Raw genomic sequence first — 26,395 nt, forward strand, 5'->3', positions numbered from 1 at the left:
GCAATTCAGCTATTGTGTGTGTGTGTGTGAGTGAGTGTGAGAGGAAGGGAGGGAGGAACGTTGCTTTTAAGTACTTAGGAAGTAGGGCATGTTCTACAACATCTATTATTTATTTCCAGGAGGTGGCACTATTACGCAGCCTCTTAGTTGTTGAAAGTGATACGGTCTACAGATAAGAAAGAGATTGATTAGGGATATAAAACCTCCCTTTTGTCATCATTAAAGTGCATTAGTGGAGGGGTATAAGGATTGTATTGGTTACTCCCGCACTTTCTATCCCTGGCATTCCAGCTTTGTCCTCAGCCTTTCTAGGCTGAATGGGAAAGTCTAAAGGGGAGTGTATTCCCCATGAGCTTTTGTCACTGGGAAATACGTCTCTCGGACAAAGCAGCATTAACAGACACAACTGAGGACCCAGTTGTGGGGGCAATAAGCTGACTTTGTATAAATATACAAAAGGATGAAGGCTATTGCTGAGCACATTGTAAGCCGCCCTGAGTCTTCGGAGAAGGGCGGCATATAAATCAAATTAAAAAAAAAAAAAGGCAACAAACCCATCAATAAACATTCAAAAGCAACCCCAAAGAAAGGGGCAGACAACTATAAACACATCCTTTCTTATGCCTATTCGAATAGAATAGAATAACAGAGTTGGAAGACCTTGGAAGTCTTCTAGTCCAACACCCTGCTTAGGCAGGAAACCCTACACCACTTCAGACAAATGGTTATCCAACAGCTTCTTAAAAACTTCCAGTGTTGAAGCATTCACAACTTCTGGAAGCAAGTTGTTCCATTGATTAATTGTTCTAACTGTCAGGAAATTTCTCCTTAGTTCTAAATTGCTTTTCTCCTTGATTAGTTTCCACCCATTGCTTCTTGTCCTACCTTCAGGTGCTTTGGAGAATAGCTTGACTCCCTCTGCTATCATGTCTCCCCTAGTCCTTCTCTTCATTAAACTAGACATACCCAATTCCTGCAACCGTTCTTCATATGTTTTAGCCTCCAGTCCCCTAATCATCTTTGTTGCTCTTCTCTGCACTCTTTCTAGAGTCTCAACATCTTTTTTACATCATGGCGACAAAAACTGAATGCAATATTCCAAGTGTGGCCTTACCAAGGCATTATAAAGTGGTATTAACCAACACACACTCTCTCTCTCTCCTGCATTAGGCATGAATGCTATCAGCTCAACCCACCTCACAGGGTTGTTGTTGTGGGGAAATAGGAAGAGGACAGAAAATTCAGTATGTTCACTGCCTTGAGTTACTTATAAAATAATAAAGGAGCGATTAAAAAAATAGAATACCAAGAATTTGGCTGCGAGAGAAAACTGTCTCACCTGCAGATCTTGTTCACAATGGGAGAGACAGTCCCTCAAATAATCAGGCTCTGACCATTTAAGGCTTTAGAGTTAAAACAAAAATTGAATTTGGCCCCAAGTCAACTCTATTGGCATGGACACATATCTACAGGTTTTTTAAAAGCATGGTATAGTAGAGAAGCCATCACCACCTTCGGGAATGTTTTCTTGACTTAACTTTCTAGATAGTTCCCCTGCCAGCGAATAACTAGGCTTGCTTATCTGTCTGTCTGTCTGTCTGTCTGTCTGTCTGTCTGTCTGTCTGTCTGTCTGTCTGTCTGTCTGTCTATCTATCTATCTATCTATCTATCTATCTATCTATCTATCTATCTATCTATCTATCTATCTATCTAGTGTCAGTGGAAGCCAGCTAAGTGCTGATGCTACCAACCCTTTAAATTGTGCCCTCTAAGCAGCTGACAAAGGGTGCAAACCTTTCAATAGAGAGATCATTGTATTTTGCACCAGTGAAAAGCCTAGCTGCTGTTTTTTTCCAACTTCTGATGTTTTTCAAGAGTACTTCTATGTAGTCCCACAGCAATATTAAAGAGAAGATATACGGTAACCAAGGCATTGATTACCATCACAAATGTTACAGGAAGAATCACAAACGGCATAAAAGACACAGCTGTCATATGCAAATTCAATGACAACTGAGCCTCAAGGAACATTTCCAGTTCATGGATCTGCTGCTTCAGGGGACAGCCTGAATGTACACCAACTAAGAGGAACCATTTACTTGAGTTGAGTTTCCTGTTTCCAGACAGCATCTCCATGTTGTCTCGAATTAATTTTAACTTGTTCTTCCTCATCCAGGCACTGTTTAGGGGTACCAATTACTGCCTTCAAGTATTTATTCCTAAAAATATAGTCTATCCACTTTCTGGATAGACTCTTCAGATTCTGAGCAGCTTCCTTAAATTTAATACAATAGAGCTACCATGTTCCTGTTGTAACTGCTGAACAGCGCAGAGAACAATTTGAAACCCTCAGTGTCTAAGTGTTCATTGAGACAGTGCAGACTGCAACGTAGACATGTTCAATCCACATCCTCACGAGGAGATGCTTTAGGTCACATACGCAAAAGGTTCTTCCTTTTGCTGGAAGAAGAAAAGAATTGGTCCTTTTAAAAACAAAAGAAGAAGTGGCTAGAGTGAATCTGAATTAGCTCCCCTAAGTAGTCTCTGATAAATGGTTGGAATCTGCAGAAATTTGAGGAGAAATCTAGGTGATACTGAAGCATAGATAAGTTTCTGTTTCAAAAATTGCTACTCCTTTAAGAATAGGAAAAGTCTAAACTGACAACTGATTTAGGTTTAATTTCTCTTTTGTTGTGTTGTGTTTGTGCATGTGTTTTAAAATCTTTTGTTCCTCCCCCCCCCATTAATGTCTCCATTTCCTATAGCAGTGTTGGCATTGAGTGCCGAAATGGGAGCATGTGCACGCACGTGCTGGAAACCGGAAGAGCAGCTGCCCAGTGCACATGTGTGTGTTGGGTGGCTGCTGTTCTGGTTTCCGGCACATGCATGCATGCCATCCAGCTGGTCTTTGTGCGCACATGTGTGCCAGAAACTGGAAGATCAGCTGGCTGGTGCGCATGCGCACGCTGGAAACAGGAAGAGCAGCCACCCAGCACGTGTATACGCACTGGGTGACTGCTCTTCTAGTTTCCCGCGCTCAGATGCCTGTGAACACCAGCTGGCTGGTGTGCTGGAACCTGGAAGAGCAACAGGCGAATGGCTCGTATGCCCGGAGAGATGGCTCTGTGTGCCACTTCCGGCACGCATGCCATAGGTTCGCCATCACGATCCTATAGGAATCTGTGTATGTCTTGGCTTTTCCAGGCTGATCATGAAGATATTAATGTTTATGTAGAATCTGTTTTGGTCTATAACAATAATTCTGAAAGCTTCTCAGGATTCTTTGTATATATTCTGGTAGACTGATTTTTCATAGCAAAATTGAAACATCTTGTGGGTCTTTCACATTTGTTTTTGTAAATGCTATTCTTTAAAAATCAAACTATTGTTTTCCTGTAATGGGAACACAAAATCCTAAACTATTCCTGGCTGAATAATCTTTGTGAATATTGAAATCTCCTAGAAGAAGAAGCTCAAAATAAACAATAATGCCTGCACAAGATTAACAATCTGGTCTTTAAGACAGAGATACAGAGTCCCACAACAAATCCTGTTGAAATGAATAGGGCATCTGTTAGTTGAGGCTTAGTTCTATTTTGCTGCTTTGCATCAGAAGCTGCAACTAATTTCTTTAAGGGATTGCATGTTTTATGTTTCCTGTCTGTCTGTATGTCTACATAGAAAAAACATATCCAAAGCTTCTCCAACTTTGCCAGCAGATAATAAATGCTTGAGCATTGGTAGGTAGCTTATAGTGATTGGAACGAAATCCAGCTGCATACTGCTTTTTAAATATTATTAATAATTTGTCTTTAAAAGAATATATCTGTGTAGTATTATTATATAATATTATTTCATTATCATTTGCTTTTTTAAAAACCATCTCTTAGATTCAATGAACAATATCTTTACAACATTTTAAAATATCTGAATATAGTAAATTAACACAGAAACAAGGACTTACATTAATAGGTAAGACAACTTGATAAAAAAAATACAGCAAATAAAAAGAACATTAAAACACTGGCAGGAAATGAAACAAGTCCCATCCTGCATACCTATTTACATACCCTGGAAGCTAGCCCAGAGAAAATCACAGCAGAATAAATAAATATATCCTATGATATTAGTCCCTTAGAAAGATCTTCAAACTTTTGGTTTATTTCACACATTTATCCTTTCAAACCTGGTTAACATTTGGATGGGAGACCAGCAGGATGTCCCACAAGAGTCCAGGAAGAAAGCAACAGCAATCCCCTTCAAGCAAATGATCTGGATGTGTCCATTAAGTCATCAGGAGTCATCAAGCTTCACTTGAGGGAATCTCTGATTATTTTATGAAAGGTACATACATAGAAGACATTTCCATCAGGTTTTAGCATTCAGTGTCCCTTCCCTGTTGTGGAACATTTAAATTCAGCTGGATCCTTCATTCATCTGAAACGTTTATTTATATGAAGATCCCACAGCATTCATCCAGATATGTCATACAGATATTGAAATGAGAGCGAATTCTGTGGTATATAAAATGTTGAGGGTTCCTCCTCTTCCTTTTAAGAACAGAGAAAAATAAAGCAGAAGAGTAGAGAAGACATTCAAGACTGGAGCTCACTGTGCATTTGTAGATATAATTACATCACAGCCATTTACTTTCTACAATCGATTATTTTGAATACTATCAAACATTATTTTGAATACATTAAATTCTTGTATTTCTCACTAGAGAAGCAAGAGCTTTATGTGGTTTGACCTGAACTTGCATTAACAGAACCTCCAGATCAAATTCAAAGTTGAATAATGATCTTTAAGGTTATTCCTGAAGGCATCTGTGGAGAGCAGATGCCATTTCTGCTTAACACACATTGTTAATTTCTTTGCTTTCCAGATTTTTTTTCTTTGTTAGCAAGCACAAAAATCTAGTGTTCCTTCATGGATTTAGTGATTTCCTAAGTAGGGCTGACGAGCTGAAGTTCAGATTTGTGAAAGGACTGGAACAGACTGTAAAATGTAACATCAGATCCAGCCGCTTAAGTAACTAGGCATCAAGTCCCGCAGATCTGCCTTTAAATGTGTGTGTTGAGATAAGCCATGTGGAAGAGTGAGAAATATAATTTTTATGGGCAACCCTTGCTCCACCTACTCTTAATTTTTGTAGGTAATAATCCTCCAGATGTGGGTTTGAAAGGTCTTTGTAAAATTTCCTGCAGTTTTGCTAGGACAGATTTAAGCTGAAAATCAGTTTTTGTACCTTACCGGTGGAAGAATTGGAGATGTTCCCTGAGCCACTAATTTAACCCTCTGAATGTTCAAAACGATCGGATTAAATGTTTAAGCACTGAATTTTTTTTAAAAAAGATAGAGGGTGCACAAAATACAGAATAACATGCTCAGGACAGTTTATTCCTTTCCCATTTGCCAGAGGGAATTGTGATTGCTAAATAAACTCCATATCCTACACCCAGATGTTCTATAGTTAACTACCTTCTATCTCCTTCTACAATTAGAAAACTAGGACAAAATAACCATATATAAGAACAGGATCCCACTTGAAGTACATATTAGCACTGAAATGATTAAATGTATACATGCATATCGATATATGTAGATAAAGACATATCTACGTCATTTGCCTACGTCAGTGGGCAAAAGGAAAAAAATGGAGACATTGACACAGCAAGAAGAAAAAGAGAGTTGGATAAAGAAAGTGTGCAAATAAACAGATCTCTCAGAGTTTTAAAGGCTCTCTTTACTCATTTTACCATCCATCTTGCCTATGAGTTCTGCCAGTGGTTGGCTGACCATTTGTTTATTTATCAGTGCTTATTAACCACCCCTTTCCTGAAGGACTCTCATAGCCTAGATCCTAGAACATCAAAACAAAGAGTAAAAAAAACCCCAAATGATAAAAGCTTCATTCAAATCTAAAACTTAAGGAGGCAGCTGTGATCAAACAGCTTGACTGAAGGCATGATGGAATAAAACAGGTCTAATTTGCTTCCAGAATTTCAATAAATATAAAGCTGTATTTGCTAGCTGGGAAAAAATAATTCTATTACTGAGCTACCATATGAAGTGTATAAGTCTTGTATTTTAGAGTCTAATTCCAGATTCATTTTTGTTAGGGTTAAATTACAGCACTAAATTTATTCATTTATTAAATGTATTTGTTGCCCATCTCACATAAAAAGAAAAAAAAGATTAAAAAATAATAATATTGAATAATTAAAATTAAAATAATCGGCTTCATCCAGGGCCTGCTGAAGCTGCTGTGCAACTATTTTCTCCATAACCTTCCCTAAAAAATGGAGTTGAGACACCAGATGAAAGTTGTCCAGTAAAATGGAATCCAGCGCTGCTTCTTGAAGAGGGGGTGAACCAATGCCTCCTTAAGAGGGAGTGGAATAAAACCCTCTCTCAAAGAATTAACCACAACTAGGACCCAACCACACAACACTCCCTGAGGAGCCTTAACAGGCCAGGAGGGGCATAAATCTAAGGAGCAGGTGGCTGAACTCACAGTCATTAGGACCATGTCCATTTTCTCAGGCCCAACCATTACCAGATAACAAAGCAAGTCTGTGCCTCCATCATCTCACTGAACCTTTATCAAAGCTGATGTTCAATTTGCAATGAATTCAAGCAATTTTGTCTGACAGATGCTCTGCTAATTTCTCCGCCCAGTTTTTAAGTAAATCTCTGAGTCCTCCTTCCTCAAGAGGGCTCATGTCACCTTAAACAAGGATGCCAGGTGGCTATCTGTTGATGCAATAAGTGCAGAGAAGTATTGTTGCTTTTTTTCTAAACCAGAATGAACAACTTTAGCCAGACAACGCCACAAAGAAATGGTTGTTTTTTTCTGGAAGTACAAGGGCTGCAGAAGGAGAGATGAAGTGGATAAAATGCATGATAATGATGATGATGATGCTAGCCTTATCTGATTGCTAAATTTGAGAGACTCAAGGTGATTAACATTCAATAGGAACTATGAATCACGTATTTTTGATTGAAGTGGGTTTTTATTTGAGTGGTTTGGAAATTACTACTTCATGGCTAATAAAGCCACACCATCCAATTTCAAGCAGTGCATTTTAGAAGGCCCACTCATGCTGCAGACAAAGGAGAGGATTGGTCATAGGCCATAGGTTGCCCTCTCTTGTTTTAAAACGTTTGAAGTTAGTTTTGTTATATTCATATTGAAGAAAACACATGCAGTAGAATGACTGGCCCTTGGGTGCATCAACTGTCTTGGAAAAAGTTGGTTTTCCACTTTCTTGTGACACTACAATGGAGAATGTTGTGATGTCAGCATTCTTTAACAGCAAACTTTAGCAATCTTTATTCCATTCTTTAATCTACTGCCTAGCTGCTTCTTCCCAATGGACAAGTTTATAAGCTGCTGTTTTACTACAAGTGAGAAAAAATCATTGTCTGACACAACACAATCTCTATTGATCCTTTCTCTGCCAGTATCTGGAGACTGGAACAACTACCTATCTATGTTGGGGTAAGGAAAAAAAATGCAGTTATATCTATTTATTTTGTCTCTGCCTGGGATGTTGCAAAATGCAGGAGAGGTTATATGTCTATTTGTATACTATAATTTTAGTCTCTAGAATGATTCTTAAAACATCTTACAAAAGTATCTTAGAAAGCTAAAGCATTCCAAATATCATAATCTACAAGATAACTACACTGTGTTAGAATTATGTTCTGGGGCCATCTGTAGAATAGAATAGAATAGAATAGAATAGAATAGAATAGAATAGAATAGAATAGAATAGAATAGAATAGAATAGAATTTTTTATTGGCCAAGTGTGATTGAACACACAAGGAATTTTTCTTGGTGTGTATGCTCTCAGTGTACATAAAAGAAAAGATATGCTCATCAACAATCATAAGGTACAACACTTAATGATAGTCATAGGGTACAAATAAGCAATCAGGAACAATATCAATATAAATCGTAAGAATATAAGCAACAAAGTTACAGTCATACAGTCATAAGTAGAAGGAGATGGTGGTGGGAATGATGAGAAGATTAATAGTAGTGCAGACTTAGTAACTAGTTTGACAGTGTTGAGGGAATTATTTGTTTAGCAGAGTGGTGGCATTCGGGAAAAAACTGTTCTTGTGTCTAGTTGTTCTGGTGTGCAATGCTCTATAGCGTCGTTTTGAGGGTAGGAGTTGAAACCGTTTATATCCAGGAGCGAGGGGTCTGTAAATATTTTCACAGCCCTCTTTTTGACTCGTGTAGTATACAGGTTGTCAATGAAAGGCAGGTTGGTAGCAATTGTTTTTTATGCAGTTCTAATTATCCTCTGAAGTCTGTGTCTGTCTTGTTGGGTTGCAGAACCAAACCAGACAGTTATAGAGGTGCAGATGACAGACTTAATAATTCCTCTGTAGAACTGAGGACTGTATATTATTCAATCAGATTATTCAATCAGATGGGGAATTTAGATGGATCTTCCTTGGCTGAAAATCTGTCACCTCCTTTTTGCCTGACATTTGAAAGGGAGGGAACACAAAGTCAGAGTCATTTATTGACTGGAGTGTAATAGTGGACTCAAATGGGATCCAGGAAAGTAACTCTTTTTTCCAGTCAGTCCGAATGTCAGGCACAGAATCAGAATCCTCACATTTTTGTGTGTGATGGCTTTCTCAGTATATTTCCTAGTAATTGTGGGCTTCCTGTTGATCAAATCGACTTCCCAGCAGTCCACTGTGGATTGTAGATACCAATACATAGTGACACTACTTGTTTCTCAGTAATATGATGGTTTACTGCTAGCATACATGAAAGCTAGCATCACAAAATCCCCAAAGTTCTTAACAACAACAACAAAGTTGCATTGTGTCCCAAATTGTAATGATATTGTATTTGAGAACAACATTCAGATAAATTTTACGTGATGCAGATGGCAATGCATTTTATCCTCAAAACAATGCTGTGGCAAAAGCTAAGACATGAGATTGCAATTTCATAAGAATGCAGACATTTGAGTTGGGGTTCTAGTTTGACACTCTGGCCATTTAATTTCATATCCACATCCTCTAAATAATTATCAGGCTCAGATGTGCTTTGCATAAAGTTCGATGTTCAAAATTTCCAAAGTCTATGTACAGGACTTTCCTTAGAGTTTCACAGCAGGACCTATTGGTTTATGGTATATGCACTGCTGCTACTTGCCTGATTTGATGAGGTTTTGAGATGATGGATGGATGGAATGGATGGATGTAAACTGAACAAGGAGAGATTCAACCTGGAAATAAAGAGATATTTTCTGACAGTGAGAGCAATCAACCAATGGAAAAGCTTGCCTTCAGAAGTTGTGGGAGCTTCATCACTGGTAGCTTTCAAGAACAGACTGGACTGTCATCTGTCAGAAATGGTGTAGGGTCTCCTGCTTGGGAGGGGGGTTGGACTAGATGACCTACAAGGCAGGGGTGAAATGCTCCCGGTTCGGACCGAATCGCCTGATCCGGTAGTGATGGTGGCAGGTGGTTCGGAGAACTGGTAGCAAAAATCCCTGCCCCCCCCCACCATGCCCAGCTGAGCTGCACAATCATCAGAGGCTTTTTTTTTTTTTTACTTTTAAAAGCATTTTTTCTACAACCTCTTCCGATGAAAAAATGCTGTTGATCGCTCCGCTCAGCTGGGATCATCAGAGGCTTTTCAAAGCATTTTTTTCTGCAACCTCTTGACCGAAGAGATGGTAAAAAAAATGCTTTGAAAATTCTCCGACGATCCCAGCTGAGTTCCCTGATCGGCAGAGAGGCATTTTTAAAAAGCCTCTCTGACTATCCCAGCTGAGTTCCTGATTGGCAGAGAGGCTTTTCAAAGCATTAGAAAAAATGCTTTGAAAAGTTAAAAAAAAAAAAAGTTGGCCACGCCCACCCAGTCACATTACCCCCTCCACCACCACCAAGCCACGCCCACAGAACCGGTAGTAACAGATTTTACATTTCACCCCTGCTACAAGGTCCCTTCCAACTCTGTTAATCTGTTAATGATTGCATCCTAGAGAGAAAGAAGGAGAAATTATTCGTTAGAAGAAATCAAACCAATATTTGTGAACATACTTAAAGATTCTATTTGCCCACTTAACAAAAGTATTTAAATTTCTGGGGAAAAAAGTCTTTTATTTAAACCTGACAATCTGACAGCTGGGCAGCTATGGATTGATTGATTATTGATTGATTGATTGATTGATTGGTTCAATTTATATGCCGCCCTTCTCCAGAGACTCAGGGCGGCTTACAATGCGTTAAGCAATAGCCTTCATATTTTTGTATATACCTGCTTAGTAGGGCTTTTGCCCCCCCCCCCAGCGGTGTTTTTTTTAATACAAAGTCAGGTTATTGCCCCCACAAACCGGGTCCTCATTTTACCTACCTCGAAAGGATGGAAGGCTGAGTCAACCTTGAGCCTGGTGAGATTTGAACTTGCAGTAATTGCAGACAGCTGGTGCTCCTTAGCAGTACTTTAGTCTGCTGTGCCACCAAGGCTCTATTATTTAGATTATTTAGATTAAACTTCATTGTGTCTTAATTCAAACTGGGTCCTCATTTCACCTACCTTAGAAAGGATGGAAGGCTGAGTCCACCTTGAGCCTTGGAGAGATTCGAACCAGCAGAAATTGCAGGCAGCTGTGTTAATAATAATTGCAGGCAGCTGTGTTAATCCCAATAATTTTGGGACTTTTCCATTATATCCTGGAAACCAAGAAATTACTCCAGTTTTCTTGAAGCTCCTTTGGATTGGGATCAATCTTAAACATGAATAGAATAGAGTAGATCAGCTACTGAAATTAGTGTTTATCGTGAGGGTAAATAAAATGGGATCCAAATTAGTCTACTAAGTAGTGTAAAACAATGTTTCTTAAATGTTTTTCTCTTAGGAACCTTTTACATTTCAAACATTTTTACGATAGCTGCGCTCCTCTGCTAGAACCTCCAAACAAACTCAAGGTCCATATTTTAAATGTTTCCACCCACCTACAACCTGGGAGAATATTTATGGGTTTTTCCCCCAACGGTATCTTATCCCTTTGTCCTTGCTTGAGTGGGGAGAACAAAAATGAGTAAAGTTTTCCTCACTTATTAATCCTTTCTTAGCTTTCTGGGATCAGCATTTCCTGAAGAAACATTGGGGTACCTGTCATCCTGTTCCTTCAAATCCTCTCATAGACAATCTCTTAATTTTACTAGTGTTCCATTCCCAACCAACTCCAAGGGAAGGATACTGTAAAATCTCTATTTCTCCGGATCAGGTTGGACTCGGGAAGCAGAGAATTGTTGGGGGCAGGGCCAGTCAGAGGTATTTACCTGTTCTCCGAACTACTCAAAATTTCATCTAACAGTTCTACAGAACTGGTCAGAACCTGCTGAATACCATCTCTGGCAAATGGGGAGGGTGGGGCAGAGTGGGGAGAGGTGGGATCTGTTATTACTCAATTAACTACTTCCATTGTGCTGTTCCCACACTGGGGACCCAAGCCGACTGGCAAAATCACATCTTTAGGTCCTTACGAAAAGATAGGATGGTTAGGGGCCAACCTCTCATTGGGGGGTGGACAAGATGTTCTAGAGGGCAGGAGCAATAGCAGAGAAGGACTTCCTTCTGGATTCCGCCAGTCAGAATAATTGGGCTGATGGGACCTGCAGCATGCCTCCTCTGCCGGCATGATTGGTACAGGCCAATCCCAGTGGGGTGAGATGGTCCCACAAGTAACCTGGACCCCTGCCATGATGGGCTTTAAAGGTGATCACCAACACCTTGAATTGCACCTGGAAGCAGACTGGTAACCAATGCAGCTCACAGAGCAGTGGTTACAGGGGCTACTCTTGGGGCCCCAAAAACTGTCCACACTGTCATGCTATGCACCAGCTGTCGGCTTCCAAATGCTCTTCAAGGGTAGCCCCATGTAGAGCGTATTACAATAGTCTATCTGTGAGATGACCAGGGACTGAACAACTGAGCACAGGGAATCCTGATCCAGGAAAGGCATACGACATTTTACGCTCTTAAAAATTCTTTCTGATGCAAGGGCTGGGCTGATCAGCTTTTTTGGGGGGTGGGTGGGGGGAGGAATTTGGTGGTTTTGCTCCTATGCTTCTTCATGTCTGGCTAATATACATGCCTTGGAAGACACCTGCTGTTAAAGGTCTTTAAAAGAAAAGCCCGTGTAAGAACTCTGGAATCTTTTTCCTCCTTTCAGAAATATGAATACTTTTTAGTTTAGTTTAAAAGAGCATTCATTGTGGCGATGAAAAGTGCTACTCTGAAGAAATGTCTGTCTTTTCATACTGTATAGGGCAGGAAAATTAATATTGGGCAGGTGCATATAGAAATCTATATGGATGCTGCAAATTAATGCTGGAAGTATTTTTAAATAGCTGTTTTTTTCTTTATTGGAAATGAATGTGCACTGCAGTGCCAGGTATATTTTAATTTTTTTTTCCTATTGCCAATGGGGGAGATTAGCATCAACAAGAGGAAATGAATTTGAAAAAAGGGAGGGCTGGTATTACGACAAAACAGATTGATATTAATATAATGAATACTTTTTCTCCTTCCATTTGCAGATCAGAGATTGCTTGCTCTACAAACTGCTTTGTTTATAAATCTCAATTTCTTTTAACACTGTGTAGTTTCTTTCTTTCTTTCTTTCTTTCTTTCTTTCTTTCTTTCTTTCTTTCTTTCTTTCTTTCTTTCATCTCAGATTCTCTTAACACCATTCATTCATTCATTCATTCATTCATTCATTCATTCATTTATTTTTCCTTCACCAGGAGCAAAAATTCAGCTGAACCTGTAACAATCCAGCCCTGTGCCACTGGAACCCTTGTTACTTCCAACATGACAACCCTCTTACACAATGGAGGCAACTGGTCCACTGGTCTATTTGATATCTGCAGTGACAAGACAATTTGTAAGAGAACTGCATGATGTGTTGAATTAATTTTCAAAGCTGCCACCCAGACTTGCATGGGGAAAAGGAAGTTTTCATAATAGGTTGCTGATTGAAGCCCTTTGCCCTCCCTCCCTCCCAGCCCCCAGTGCAATTAAGGAAGGCTGTACAAAATGCATACTAGTGCACTTTTGAATTACTAAAGCAGTCATGGCAATTCCAAGTTTCACTGGATGCGTCAGTAGTTATTTTCACTTCTGTTTACCTTTTTGTACATGCACTGTACCTTTACTTCATTGGAAAACAACGAGCAGGAGTTTTGAGGAATAGCTGAACTAACAGGACCATCGTGGTCATGGTATAGCCTCTACTATTTCAGATTCACATTCTGAATTCTCTCCAACATGATACACTAGGGAGATGTGACATGTGCATATTATTCCATCCCCTTCAATGTTCCTGGAATCATGCTGGTGCATTTGGCACCAAATCACTGAGAAGCGCTGATAGAATTTCCTGTTGCATTCTGATGGATGGAAAGAAGGAAGGAAGGAAGGAAGGAAGGAAGGAAGGAAGGAAGGAAGGAAGGAAAGAACTGTGTAAACCCATTTAACATGACCTTCCTCTTGTCTTTCCAAATAAACCTCTAGAAATATTTATTTTATTATTATTATTATTATTATTATTATTATTATTATTATTATTATTAGTCATATTTCTATGCCGCTCACTCTCCGAGGGCTCTGGGCGGCTTACATCAAAGACAGTATACTAAATAGCATATTGCCCCCAACAATCTGGGTCCTCATTTTACCCACCTCGGAAGGATGGAAGGCTGAGTCAACCTTGGGCCGGTGAGATTTGATCCGCTGATCTGCTGAACTAGCAGTCAGCTGAAGTAGCTGCAGTACTGCACTCTAACCACTGCGCCACCTTGGCTCATCCCAATCTTAGCTGTTTCATTAATGACACTGGAGTTTCACCCACTTTTTAACTGTAGATCTTGGTTAATAAAAGGTTGATTTTATACCTGTAGAAATTATCAAGAGAACTATCTTTTGTGCCTATTTCATCATAACTTGGTGCTTTTCAAATATATTGGACTAATTCTACAAAGTTTTAGCTTGTATGAATTCATTGAAATTCAACCCTTCCAAAGGACAGAGCTTGACTCTTACATTTACAGATTTACTGCAACTAAAGGAAGATGGGATTTGATCAGATTGTTTGACAAGTACCTTGCACTGTTGTTATGTGATAGGAAAATACAATACCTGAAGCTCCACTGGGTTTTTTTCTGAATTCATTTTGGCAGTATCATTGTGGAGCCAAATAATGTAGTTGTGGAATTTCAGCTGAAGACCAGTAGATTTTGACTTTAGACCATCAGACATAACAGAGTTTAATGAAAAATGGTCATCTTTGTAGTCACCTGTCAGCCTCGCCTATCATTTTAAAATTTTCAACCTGCTTTCACTGGAATAATGGAAAACACCAGAGCTCCCAGATCTGGCCTGTAAAGTTTTGGCAGCACTAGATAACAATATCAATTAATTAGGTCACTATTGACCATGTGAAAAAAATCTGGATTATTGAAATATTAGATATCTACTTTTGCAACATAACCAAATTATTGTTTTCTTCAATGAAACTATGTGAGCTTTGGTTAAAGTTAAAAGCTGTTTCCTACTTATAGTTTTATTATTGGATCTAATTATCTTTAGATCTAATAGATAATTAGATCTAATTATCTTTTATGAGGACCCAGATTGTTGGAGGCAATATGCTAACTCTGTAAACCGCTTAGAGAGGGCTGTGAAGCACTATGAAGCGGTATATAAGTCTAAGTGCTATTGCTATTGCTAATAAATAATAAATAAATAGAGGATAAGAATCTTCCAAGTGCTATTTAGTTTCTTTTTTTTAAAAAAAGAAGAAGATAGAAACTGCTAAAGAACTGCTAAAAAGTCTTTCAAACTTTCTTTAAAACAATAATTAAATACTTCAAATACCAGAATATTTCTTAATTAACAGGCAGTATGTCATTATTGTCATTCATTCCTGCCAGGATTTCTGTGACCAATCTAATGATTGATCTTGCAGCTTCCCTATATAATGGTAAATTTTCATATCCCCCGGTTTGTGTTTATATTATTGATTGATTATGTGCCATCAAAGCACTGTTGACTTTTATTGACTATATAGATAGATTTTAGGAATTAAGGAGAAATTTCCTAACAGTGAGAACAATTAACCAATAGAACATCTTACCTTCAGAAGTTGTAGGGGCTTCATCACTGGAGATGTTTAAGAAGAGACCGGACAACCAATTGTCTGAAATGGTATAGGGTCTCCTGCTTGAGCAGGGGGTTGGACTAGAAGACCTCCAAGGTCTCTTCTAGTTCTGTTCTGATTGATTGATTGATTTATCCATAACGTTCGGTCGCTAAAATGGTCCTTCAGGTTTTCCAGTAGTGGACCCATTGCTGCTGTAACTGAGTCCATATTCACGCCATAGATAATATCTAATTATCAGATTTCATATTGTCTTCTTACATTGTAGCTTTCTCTAGGTCTGTTTCTTAGTTTCTGGACAGTCATGTCTATTCATTTAGTTCTCAATTTGCGACCACAATTGAGCCCAAAATTTCTCTTGTTAAGTGAGACATTTGTTAAGTGAATTTTGCCCCATTTTACAGCCTGTCTTGTCCCAATTGTTAAGCAAATCCCTACAATTGTTAAATTAGTGACACAGTTGTTAAGTGAATCTGACTTCCCTATTGGGAAAGTGAGTTCATGACCCCAGGACACTGCAACTGTTATAAATATGAACCAGTTGCCAAATGTCTGAATTTTGATCGTATGATCTCAGGGATGTTACAATGATTGTAAGTATGAAAAAAATAAGTCACTTTTTTCAATGCCATTGTAACTTTGAACGGTCACTAAATGAGTTGTTTTAAGTCAAGGACTACCTATATACATTAAGTTACTAGGACATTTTATTACCAAAACCACAACTGCACCTGAAAAGCCCACAGGAAATATTTAAGTTTTTTCCTGTTGGCTGAGATATGTTAAAAATCTTACAGAGATTCTACACAGAACTGTTTCCATCACAATTCTCCATGTTTCCTTGTTTCTATTGACTGCAGTAGTGTCATCAATTTTAGATGCTTCATCTTCTTGTACAGGTAGTCCTCGACTTATGACCACAACAGAACCTATCAGATGACTAACCTGATTTTATGACCCTTTTGGGTGGTGGTTCTTAACCAAACACCACCGTTCTTAAGCAAACCAATTGTTTGCTATGGTTTTGCTGAAAACTGGAAGTGTATGCCAGTTTTTAGCAAAAGTGTCATAAAATATGGACTGCTGCAAGCAGTCATAAATGTTGGCTGGTTGCTAAGCACCCAAAATACGGTTTTATGACCACAAAGGGTGGGAATGATCTTTGGAACTTTGGAACTGGGTCATAAATATCCTTGGGAAGGTCCATCATAACTTCAAATAGTCACTAAGTGACAAGTCAGAAGTTGAGGACTAGCTATATATATATAAAACAACAGGTTTTTGTGCAGAACTTTAATGTCTTGCTGATTTGGGGGAGGTATGTAGAAAACTACAACTTTTTTCCCATTAGAGAAGATCTTACTTTATAGTTAAAAGCTGGATATGATGATTATACAGGGTCCGAAATTAATGCTTCCATAACTGTTCAATATAGAGGTAGTCCTCGACTTATGACCACAATGAAGCCCAGAACTTCTGTTGTTAAGTGAGACCATTGTTAAATCAGTTTTGCCCCATTTTATGACCTTCTCGCCACAGTTGTCAATCACTGCAGTTGTTAAATTAGTTAACTTAATGATGTTAATTTGTGTTAATTATAACTTATTATGTTAATGTAACTTAGTAGAATTACATTAGTAACTCGACTGTTGAGTGAATGTGATTTTGCTTGTCAGAAAGCCACAAAAGAGGAATCTCCTGATCCCAGGACACTGTAACCATCATAAATGTGAATCAGCTGCCAAGCATCTGAATTCTGATCACGTGACCATAGGGATACTGACAGGGTGGCAAGTGTGGAAAATGGTCCTAAGTCACTTTTTTTCAGTGCAGTCACAAAATGAATGGTTGTAAGTCGAGGACTACCCGTATATATATATTTTGGTGGGAATGCCAAAAGGCCATTTCTGAGGGATTCTGGGATCTGTAAAAGGAATGCTAGCACAAACTGCTAGCCCTCCTTTTACAGATCCCAGAATCCCTCAGAATTGGGAGGCGTAGGGATGCTTAAGGTACATGTTTCACCCCTCCCCATCTCTAGGTTCCTAACTCTTCCTAATTTTTCGAGCCAAGCCCAGCGATGTGATCCCTGAGCTGACCAAAGCCATTGTGCCTCTCTCATCTTATTCTGATCTTTCTGTTTGTACTTCACGATATAGGTATGTGTGGCTTGTTGTGCAGCCCTTGTCTGGAATGTAGACTTGCGAGCAAGTATGGTGAGTGCTTTTGCTTCCCATTGCTACTGGGTTCAACCTTAGCCCTAAGAGCTGGCATCAGAGAGAGACACAGCATACATGTAAGCAGTGGTAAAATCCAATTTTTTTTTCTACCGGTTCTGTGGAGTGGTTTGGTGGGCGTGGTGTGGCTTGGTGGACATGGCAGGAGAAGAATACTGCAAAATCTCCATTCCCACCATACTCCAGGGGAAGGATACTGCAAAATCCCCATTCCCTCCCCACTCCTGGGGGAAGGATATTGCATAATCCCCATTCCCTCCCCACTCCTGGGGAAGGATACTGCAAAATCCACATTCCCTCCCCACTCTGGGGCCAGTCAAAGGTGGTATTTTCCGGTTCTCCGAACTACTCAAAATTTCCGCTACCGGTTCTTCAGAACCTGTCAGAACCTGCTGGATTTCACCCCTGCATGTAAGTCTATGTTGTGCAGCATCCCCCTACCCATAATGTCCTTGGCCATAAGCATCAGCTCGTTTTCCTCTCCTCCAGTTCAGTTCCAGTGGGGGATATCTTGGTCTGGAAGAAATCCACTTGAATAACTTAATGGGTAGTAATGATTAAGTTGAAAATCTTTACACGGGTGAAAAGTTCAGAGCAGGCAGAACATTAAAAAATATAAAATAAAACTCAGAGCTTCATAGGACACAATCTTAGCACTCTGTTCTCTTTCCCCAAATCCCACGTCTCTTGACCGCTAGGGTCAAAGATCTCTTTCCCTGAGAGTGCTTGGCTCCTTAATGCACAGTTAATACATTAAACTGCTAAAACAGTTGCTCTTTTAGCCTGAGATAAAAGACAAAGTATTTTCAAATGGCATGTTTCAGCCAAACAAATTCCTATCTTTTAAAAAAACAAACAAACATTGAATAAAAGCAACTGTTTGTCTTTGCCACAGCTGTAAAATTGCATTGTCCCCAAAGAGGAAATACACTTTTACTATGTAAGCAGAAAAACTGAGGACCTAGGTCAATCATAAACTATCATTTCTGTGCCAATATATACAGTACTTTAATGCATGCCAATTGGAGTTACAGAGTCATTTTAACTTTTCAATAAAAATTAAAGGAATACAAGCTGTTTGGTTTTTAAGATAATTGCAATCCATGTTTGCCAAATGGCACTACACAAGAATAATATCTATCATCCACCTGCAGGAATGTATAGTGAGGAGAAGTGGACACATGTTCTAGGGCCGTGATGAGGTGGCACACAGAGCCATATCGCTGGGCACACGAGCTCAGCTCCGCCAGCTGATTTTTGGGCCTTCTGGGACCACCGGAAGTCAGCAAACGGGCTGTTTCCAGCCCCCAGAGGGGCTCCAGGGGATGGTAAGACCGTTTTTGCCCTCCCCAGGCTCCTAGAAAGGCTCTGGAGCCTGGGGAGAACAAAAAACGGGTCTACTGGGCCCATCAGGCCAATTGCACGGGGGGGGGGATCGTGCACACATGCACGGGGGCAGGACACACAGAATTATGGGTGTGGGCACGTGCACACGCACGACCTTCCCCCTGCACTCCCCCCGCTTTTGGCACATGATGGCAAAAAGGTTAGCCATCACTGTTCTAGGGTGTTTTTGAATATGCATGCAGATCAAATAAATGCTTTTTAGGTTTGTGCAAACTGGATCGGATTGCAATTGTTGAATTGGATCAATCTAATGCAAATAAGTATCCATTCCTGAGCGTCTGAATTGGTCCAATTCAAATTGTCAGTTTGAATATAAAATCAACCTTGACTTCCTTAGGAAATCCAATTTGATTCAAAGTGGCACAGCCTTTTAAGAATAATTTGAAGCAAATAGTCAAGCTGCATCAATGCGACAAAGATTTCCATTGCCCTAATACTCATCTTGCCTTTCCTGTAAAATGAAAACATTAGAAGTTCTCCTGCCAAGGAAGCACGACATGATGCAAACGTTCTTCAGGGCTACCGCAACTTAGTTTAGAAGAAAAGATGGAGTGCCAGCACTGATTTTGTTCAGGGCGCATGAGAAATGTTGTGGTGTAACACAAACTATATGAAATTGAAGTTGCATAAACTGGTTACAGCTTAATATAAGTCCTTGCACTTATAGCATTGCATCATGCTTTGAGTAGTAGAGATGTAAATATTTTCAGGAGGAAAAAAAAAATAGCAAAGGTGGCCCATTTTCAAATTATACAACTATGTGCAATAAATAGTGGCAATAGGAAAGGAATAGGAAGTATTTCATAAATAATTACAAGAGGATGATTGATCCTGCATCTTTTGTCTAGCTCCTTAGCAATTCAGAGAATACAGGAATGGTTCGCAATTATAGTTTGTCCTTGGGATAGACTAAATAAGTATTTAGTTATTAAATTAAATTACATTATTAATTTAATTTAATGTACATTAAGTTATTAAATTAAACTAATTATTTTAAATTAAAACCAGTTTAATATATCTGAGTTGGAAAAAAAGAAGAAGAACCAGGCTGATGTAGTAATGAAAGTGCTGGCTTAGAAGCCAGGAGGTTTTAATCCTGCCTTAGGCTTGGGCCAGTCACTCTCTCTCAGTCCAACCCACATCATAGGGTTGTTGTTGTTGTGGGGAAAATAGGAGGAGGAGAGAATATTAGATATGTTCGCCATCTTGAGTTACTTCTGAGGTAATAAAGGCAGGTTAAAAAAAAAAATCTTAAAGAAGCAAATCCAGTTGACCATTAGCTCAGCAGAGTGTTACCGACAAAGAAATAAATTTAACATGAAATAGTTTGTCGTGGAAGTGACTGCCTGCGAAGGCCCCTGGATTGGGGCTGAACAGCAAAAGCGGAAGCCTTATGCTCGGTCTCATATTTGGGTAGACCGGGTTGCCTTGATAAACTGGTCTCACCAGAAAAACAGTTCAGCAGAGGTGTGTCTTTCTCCTTCCAACTAGTGGTTAGTGGTGCTTTGCAACCCAGATATTGTAGTCTTATTTTAAAATGGATAAAATTCCAGGATATTGCCAAATCTTTCAAGAGTTTCATTCTCACTTGAAATCGGATAAATTCTGACTCTTATCCGAATCTAAACTGGCTCCCGAGCATGTGGACAGGGTTCTGGGTAGGATTAGTGCCGCCACATGTTTATTGGACCCGTGTCCCTCCTGGTTGGTACTGGCCTCCCGGGAGGTTGCACGAGGCTGGCTCCAGGGGATTATAACTGCTTCTCTGAGTGAGGGTGCCTTTCCCGCTGCCTTGAAAGAGGCGGTGGTGAGGCCCCTCCTCAAGAAGCCTTCCCTGGACCCGGCTGAATTAGCTAACTACCGTCCGGTCTCCAACCTTCGTTTTGTGGCGAAGGTTGTTGAGAGTGTGGTGGCACGACAACTGCCCGGGCACCTGGATGAAGCTATCTATCTAGACCCGTGCCAGTCGGGCTTCAGGCAGGGGCACAGCACAGAAACGGCATTGGTCGCGTTGGTGGATGATCTCTGGAGGGCTCGGGACAGGGGTTGCTCCTCTGTCCTAGTCCTATTAGATCTCTCAGCGGCTTTTGATACCATCGACCATGGTATCATGCTGCGGCGGTTAAGAGGGTTAGGAATAGGGGGCACCGTTTTGCAGTGGTTCTCCTCCTTCCTCTCCGACTGCTCACAGTTCGTGTTGGCAGGGGGGCAGAGGTCGACCTCGAGGCATCTCGCATGGGGAGTGCCACAAGGGTCGGTCCTCTTGCCCCTTCTGTTCAACATTTATGTGAAGCCACTGGGTGAGATCATCCGTGGTTTTGGGGTGAAGTGTCATCTGTACGCTGATGATACTCAGCTGTACATCTCCACCCCAGACCACCCCAATGATGCCCTTGATGTGATGTCTCGCTGCCTGGAGGCTGTGCGGGTCTGGATGGGGAGGAACAGGCTCAGACTCAACCCGTCCAAGACCGAGTGGCTGTGGCTGCCGGCGTCCCGATATAGTCAGCAGGTGCCATCACTGACTATTGGGGGTGAATCTTTGCCCCCCACAGAGAGGGCTCGCAATCTGGGTGTCCTCCTGGACGCACGGCTGTCTTTAGAAGAGCATATGACGGCCGTGGCCAGGGGGGCCTTTTATCAGGTTCGCCTGATCCGCCAGTTGCAGCCCTTTCTGGACCGGGACGCCTTGCGCACGGTCACTCATGCCCTTGTCACCTCCCGGCTGGACTATTGTAATGCTCTCTACATGGGGCTCCCCTTGAAGAGCACTCGGAGGCTCCAACTGGTCCAGAATGCGGCCGCGCGGGTGGTTATGGGCGCAACTCGTTGTGCCCGCGTGACACCTCTCCTGCGCGAGCTGCACTGGCTCCCAGTGGTCTTCCGGGTGCGATTCAAGGTGTTGGTTACCACCTTTAAAGCGCTCCATGGCATAGGACCCGGGTACCTTCGAGACCGTCTTCTGCCACCAATAGCCTCCCACTGACCAGTCCGCTCCCACAGAGAGGGTCTCCTCAGGGTGCCATCAGCCAAGTTATGTCGGCTGGCGACACCCAGGGGGAGGGCCTTCTCTGTGGGAGCCCCAGCCCTGTGGAATGAACTGCCCCCGGAAATACGCAAGATCTCCGACCTCCGGGTGTTTCGTTGCGCATTGAAGACCCTGTTGTTCCGCCAGGCCGGGCTATCAACTTAATAATTTTAAATTGGGGTATTTTAAATTTTTGGGGTTTTAAATCGGCCAAATCTATTTAATTATTTCAATTTTTAATTATTGTTGTGTCTTGTGTTTTTAAATTGGCTGTACACCGCCCTGAGTCCTTCGGGAGAAGGGCGGTATAGAAATAAAATTATTATTATTATTATTATTGTAAGGTCTCAGAGGATTGTGATGACCTCCGAAGATTTTGGTAACTAGCCACAATCTTGGCTAGTTTTATTTACTTAAAGATTCATACTTAGTTGATGGTCTAATGCAGAGGTAGGGAGCTATGGCCCTTTTATGACTTGTGGACTTCAATTCCCAGAATTCTTATAATCAAATTTTATAACACTGGAAATTATTCAAGTTGGGAAGGCTAGCTGAATTCACACATTTATAAGATGTCTTCAGGGAGATTCTGGAATTCAGTTCAGCTGCAGAACGGCTGGGGAGGAGAAATATTTTGTGCGTTTGGCTATTTTGTCCAATTGGGATGCAGTTCAACACAGGGAGAGCCTTACTTTTGAATAAACATAGATAGAAAGGATGGTTGCATTTGGTCGCAAGAGAGGAATACAGCTGCTGTGAGAGGATTGGGAAGTACAAAGATTGTTTTTAAAGTGGAGTTGGGGAAAACCAGGGATTCCTGTTTCCTTCAGAGGTAGAAAAAGTGATAGAGGTGGCTGGAAAGTACAGATAGTCCTTGACCTACGACCACAATTGAGCCCCAAATTTATGTTGCTAAGTGAGACATTTGTTAAGTGAGTTTTGCCCCATTATACAACCTTTTTTTGCCACAGTTGTTCAGTGAATCACTGCAGTTATTAACTTAATAACATGTTTGCTAAGCGAATCTGGCTTCCCCATTGACTTTGCTGGTCAGAAGGTGACAAAATGGTGATTGCATGACCTTGGGATGCTGCAACGGTCATAAATATGAACCAGTTGCCAAGCATCTGAATTTTGATCACATGACTACAGGGATACTGCAATGGTCGTAAGTGTGAAAAACAGTCATAAGTCACTTTTTTCAGTGCCATTGTACCTTTGAATGGTTGCTAAATGAACTGTTGTATGTCAAGAACTATCTGTAATCTGTCAGAGATGATGCAGTGGATCTTGCATTGAGTCGGGTGACTCTGTGGCCCCTTTCAATTTAGATTCTGAGATGGAAATGGGGAAAAAGCTCACAAAATGGCAAAGGCTTTGTTGCCTGAGCAATATGCAGTGATCACAAGAAGGAGACAAGGTGAACAGCAGTTGTTTGATGGCAAAGACAAACCCCATAATTAAAGGCCTATGCAAAGAGGGAACAGGAACTGACTAATTAAGGGTGGATTCAGGTATGCCACTGATTTTGGGGCAGTAGAGGATGCAGCATATTCAAATGTCAGCAACTCAAAAGCAGATACTGACACTATAAAATTAGAGTCAGGAGCTGTGGAGTGCCCTTTTGCTTCCCCACAAGGGAGAAATGGCTCTGCCATGTTATTTAGAGATTTCCGTTTCTCGGACTGAAGAAAATGTGGAATGCAATGGGTTGGTGACACTGTCATTTGGATTATTTCTGTATCTAAAGAAATCAAACTATTACCTCCTTTCAGGGAAAGCTCATTGGTGTGGAAGCGAACTGTAATTTCTATTTCCCTCCCTCTTTTTTTATATAACACACACACAAACACACACACACACACACAAGGTTAGAGTCTGGGGAAAGAACTAGAATTAGAATTTCTTCTGTGGAGAAATTCTAATTAGATCAGCGTTTAGTGGCATGGAAAAATGGTTTCTCAGTCTGTCTAATATGGAGAGATTCTTTTCTGTTCTTCTTCCCCAGGGAACTCTCTGCGAAGATTGGATGGCAGTTCACTGCTGCTGGCCTTGTGCAATCTGTCAAATGGCTCGAGAAATGAGGATAAGACCTCTGTTCCAGGTCTACAAAATGCACCGGTCCCCTCCTCCTCTTCCGGCCAAAGATGTACTTGTTTAAAAATGCTCTCCCCCTCATCTCCAGAGGCCCCTTTAAAGGCAAAAAGATGTTCCGTGTTCTCTTCGCTCCGGCCGCAGTAGTTCATGGTGCCATCAGGGCCTCTGGAGTTTGGCACCACAATATATGCAGTCAGTTCTGTTTGCTTTGCATCGTATTTATCCTTATGGCTTTAACCATCTGCATTGTCAGGATGCCCAAAGTATTTTGACATTTTCCCCTTTCCCAAGTAAGCATGGCTCAGTTTTCAAGCACAAGGGGTTAAATTCGCTTAGGTTCTTCTTCTTCAATCCTTGCATATCCCTGCAGGCACTTATACTTGACAGATGATCAGAAGAAACTCTTCAGCTCTGACAATTTTTAAACTAATCATTAGCAGATGAGTTTAAATGGTGCTCATCATGAACTGGGGCTACTGTTCATGAATCAGGTTGTTTGTTTCCGAAATGTGGCACATGTTTCATTTCATCCAACCTTTCGTTCTGCTTCCAAGAATCAGATGTGGACATAGGCATACTCCCTTCCTAGGATACACTTTCCCAAAATAACCAGAGATTCCAGCAATGTGCAAATCTTTAGGGCAGGAGGCCACAATCTTGGGGTACAGTTGGCATATTAGAAATGTGGGCTCTCTTCCAAAAATGGCTGCAGGGCATCAGCTTATTCACAGATTGGATTCAGTGAGTGCCATGACTTCACCTATTAAAAGCATCTATTTATCAGCATTTTCCTTTGTCCTTTTCTGCGGAAAGGGGGATACTTCTAAAGACAACCCTAGAATGCATCCAACCATCTCTTTTGTTTTCTAAAATCAACTATGAGGTTCATGGGGGGTGGGGTGGGGGCCAAGAGACATACGTGTGCCCAGCAGTTACAGTACATTTTATTTGAGCTATTTCAGTTTTTATTCCTTTTTTTGTTAATGAAACAAAACAAATGGCACTGGAAGCTTGGAAAGTATCAAAGGAAGTTTCTGCATGATCACTGAGGGCGGTGGGTGGTGAGGCTGGAATTACTTTGGGAACACAAGTTTAGGGAAGATTGTATATCAATGACATGGCAAGTTGGGTAGCCCTGTTTGGAATTCTTTTCTGAATATCAGAGGCAGTTGGCCACATTGAAACAGGCTACAAAGCTATATGTGGCTTTTAGTACTAAGGAGTAGGAATGGGACGTTGATATGCCCCTAAGGATGGATTGTGGATTGTAAGTTATTTTCTGCTATACTGTATAGGACAAGAAGGCCATTCTGATTTCTTTTCTTTTTTCTTTTTTTTTTCTTTTAACTTGATTTATATGCCGCCCTTCTCCGGAGACTCAGGGCGGCTTACAATGTGTTAAGCAATAGCCTTCATACTTTTGTATATTTATACAAAGTCAGCTTATTGCCCCCACAAACTGGGTCCTCATTTTACCTACCTCAGAAAGAATGGAAGGCTGAGTCAACCTTGTGCCTGGTGAGATTTGAACTTACAGTAATTGCAGACAGCTGGTGTTAATCACAATGCTTTTAGTCTGCTGAGCTACCAGGTCCGCTATTCCATTTCATTTGGAAGGTCCTCATTTTGCCAGCAGCTAAAGTTTTTTTTTCTTTTTAAAAGGGAAGACTTTTGCTATCAACATTAGCATCATTCCAATCAATCTTTTGTCCAGTAAGTAATTTTATTGAAAATAAGCAATAAGTAAATCAAGCAATCAATCCATTAATACTATTTTGGTTTCATAGCAATTAGATTTTTGGTTATTCCGACATGATGATAGATACCTCACAGCTTGTGGGATGATGCCATTATAAAGTCCATCTACATTTTGAACAGAGAGGACCACTGGTTTGAAAGAGGGGGTCAAAGAGGCCATCTGTGTCAAAACTGAACAGCCCTCTCTCAATAGAAGGGGAGAGATATGACATCCTCTATCTCCAGTCTACAACACAGCAGTTCTAAGAGGCTCCACACCCATTTGCACTAAGGTGACCCTGAGGATACATATAAACCTCCAGGTGGCCACAACAACTCTAAAAGAATTCAAACAACCAGCTGTCTGCAAGCGATTTAAATTCTTCCATTCCCCACCATCCAGTCAGAGCTACTTGGATGAGAAGTGAAATGTCTTCAAAGAAAAACAAGAAAGCCCAGTTGCCTTTTGAAAAAGCATCCTTGGGATATAAATTCCATCATTTCCTGGTGGTGGTTCTGGAAGGGGGGAAAAAGAGAGGAAGTTCTGTAACAGTCACCCAACACATTAATCTGGAGGTAGCCATCACCGCATAAAACAATAAATGAATTGGAATGACCTTTACCCCTCCTCCAAGGAATTCTACTAGCATGAATACTATTTATATGGTGATCAATAGCT

General features: G+C 40.7%; 1 protein-coding gene across 2 annotated transcripts; it reads left to right on the forward strand.

The window, feature by feature from the left end:
- Nucleotides 1-7,355: 7,355 nt before the first annotated feature.
- Nucleotides 7,356-24,765, forward strand: PLAC8L1 (PLAC8 like 1). 2 transcript variants are annotated; one of them, XM_034405083.2, is made up of 4 exons: nucleotides 7,356-7,504; nucleotides 12,797-12,936; nucleotides 17,370-17,426; nucleotides 23,891-24,765. In XM_034405083.2, exons 1-4 carry the CDS (start codon nucleotides 7,377-7,379, stop codon nucleotides 24,121-24,123), a joined length of 558 nt encoding a protein of 185 aa, XP_034260974.2. In that variant the 5' UTR covers nucleotides 7,356-7,376; the 3' UTR covers nucleotides 24,124-24,765. The 2 variants fall into 2 exon arrangements, with proteins under 2 accessions (XP_034260974.2, XP_034260968.1); XM_034405077.3 differs by having other exon boundaries at nucleotides 7,359-7,504; nucleotides 17,370-17,506.
- The last annotated feature ends 1,630 nt before the right edge of the window (nucleotides 24,766-26,395 follow it).

The sequence above is a fragment of the Pantherophis guttatus genome, chromosome 2, assembly GCF_059756535.1.
Source record: "Pantherophis guttatus breed Tessera chromosome 2, ASM5975653v1, whole genome shotgun sequence".
NCBI classification, from domain to species: Eukaryota; Metazoa; Chordata; class Lepidosauria; order Squamata; family Colubridae; genus Pantherophis; species Pantherophis guttatus.

Coding starts and splice junctions, on each gene's coding strand:
- PLAC8L1 (XM_034405083.2), top strand. CDS start 7,377: ATGGACAAGTTTATAAGCTGCTGTTTTACTACAAGTGAGAAAAAATCA. Junction 7,505..12,796: donor AACTACCTATCTATGTTGGG/GTAAGGAAAAAA, acceptor TTCCTTCACCAG/GAGCAAAAATTCAGCTGAAC. Junction 12,937..17,369: donor CTGCAGTGACAAGACAATTT/GTAAGAGAACTG, acceptor TTCACGATATAG/GTATGTGTGGCTTGTTGTGC.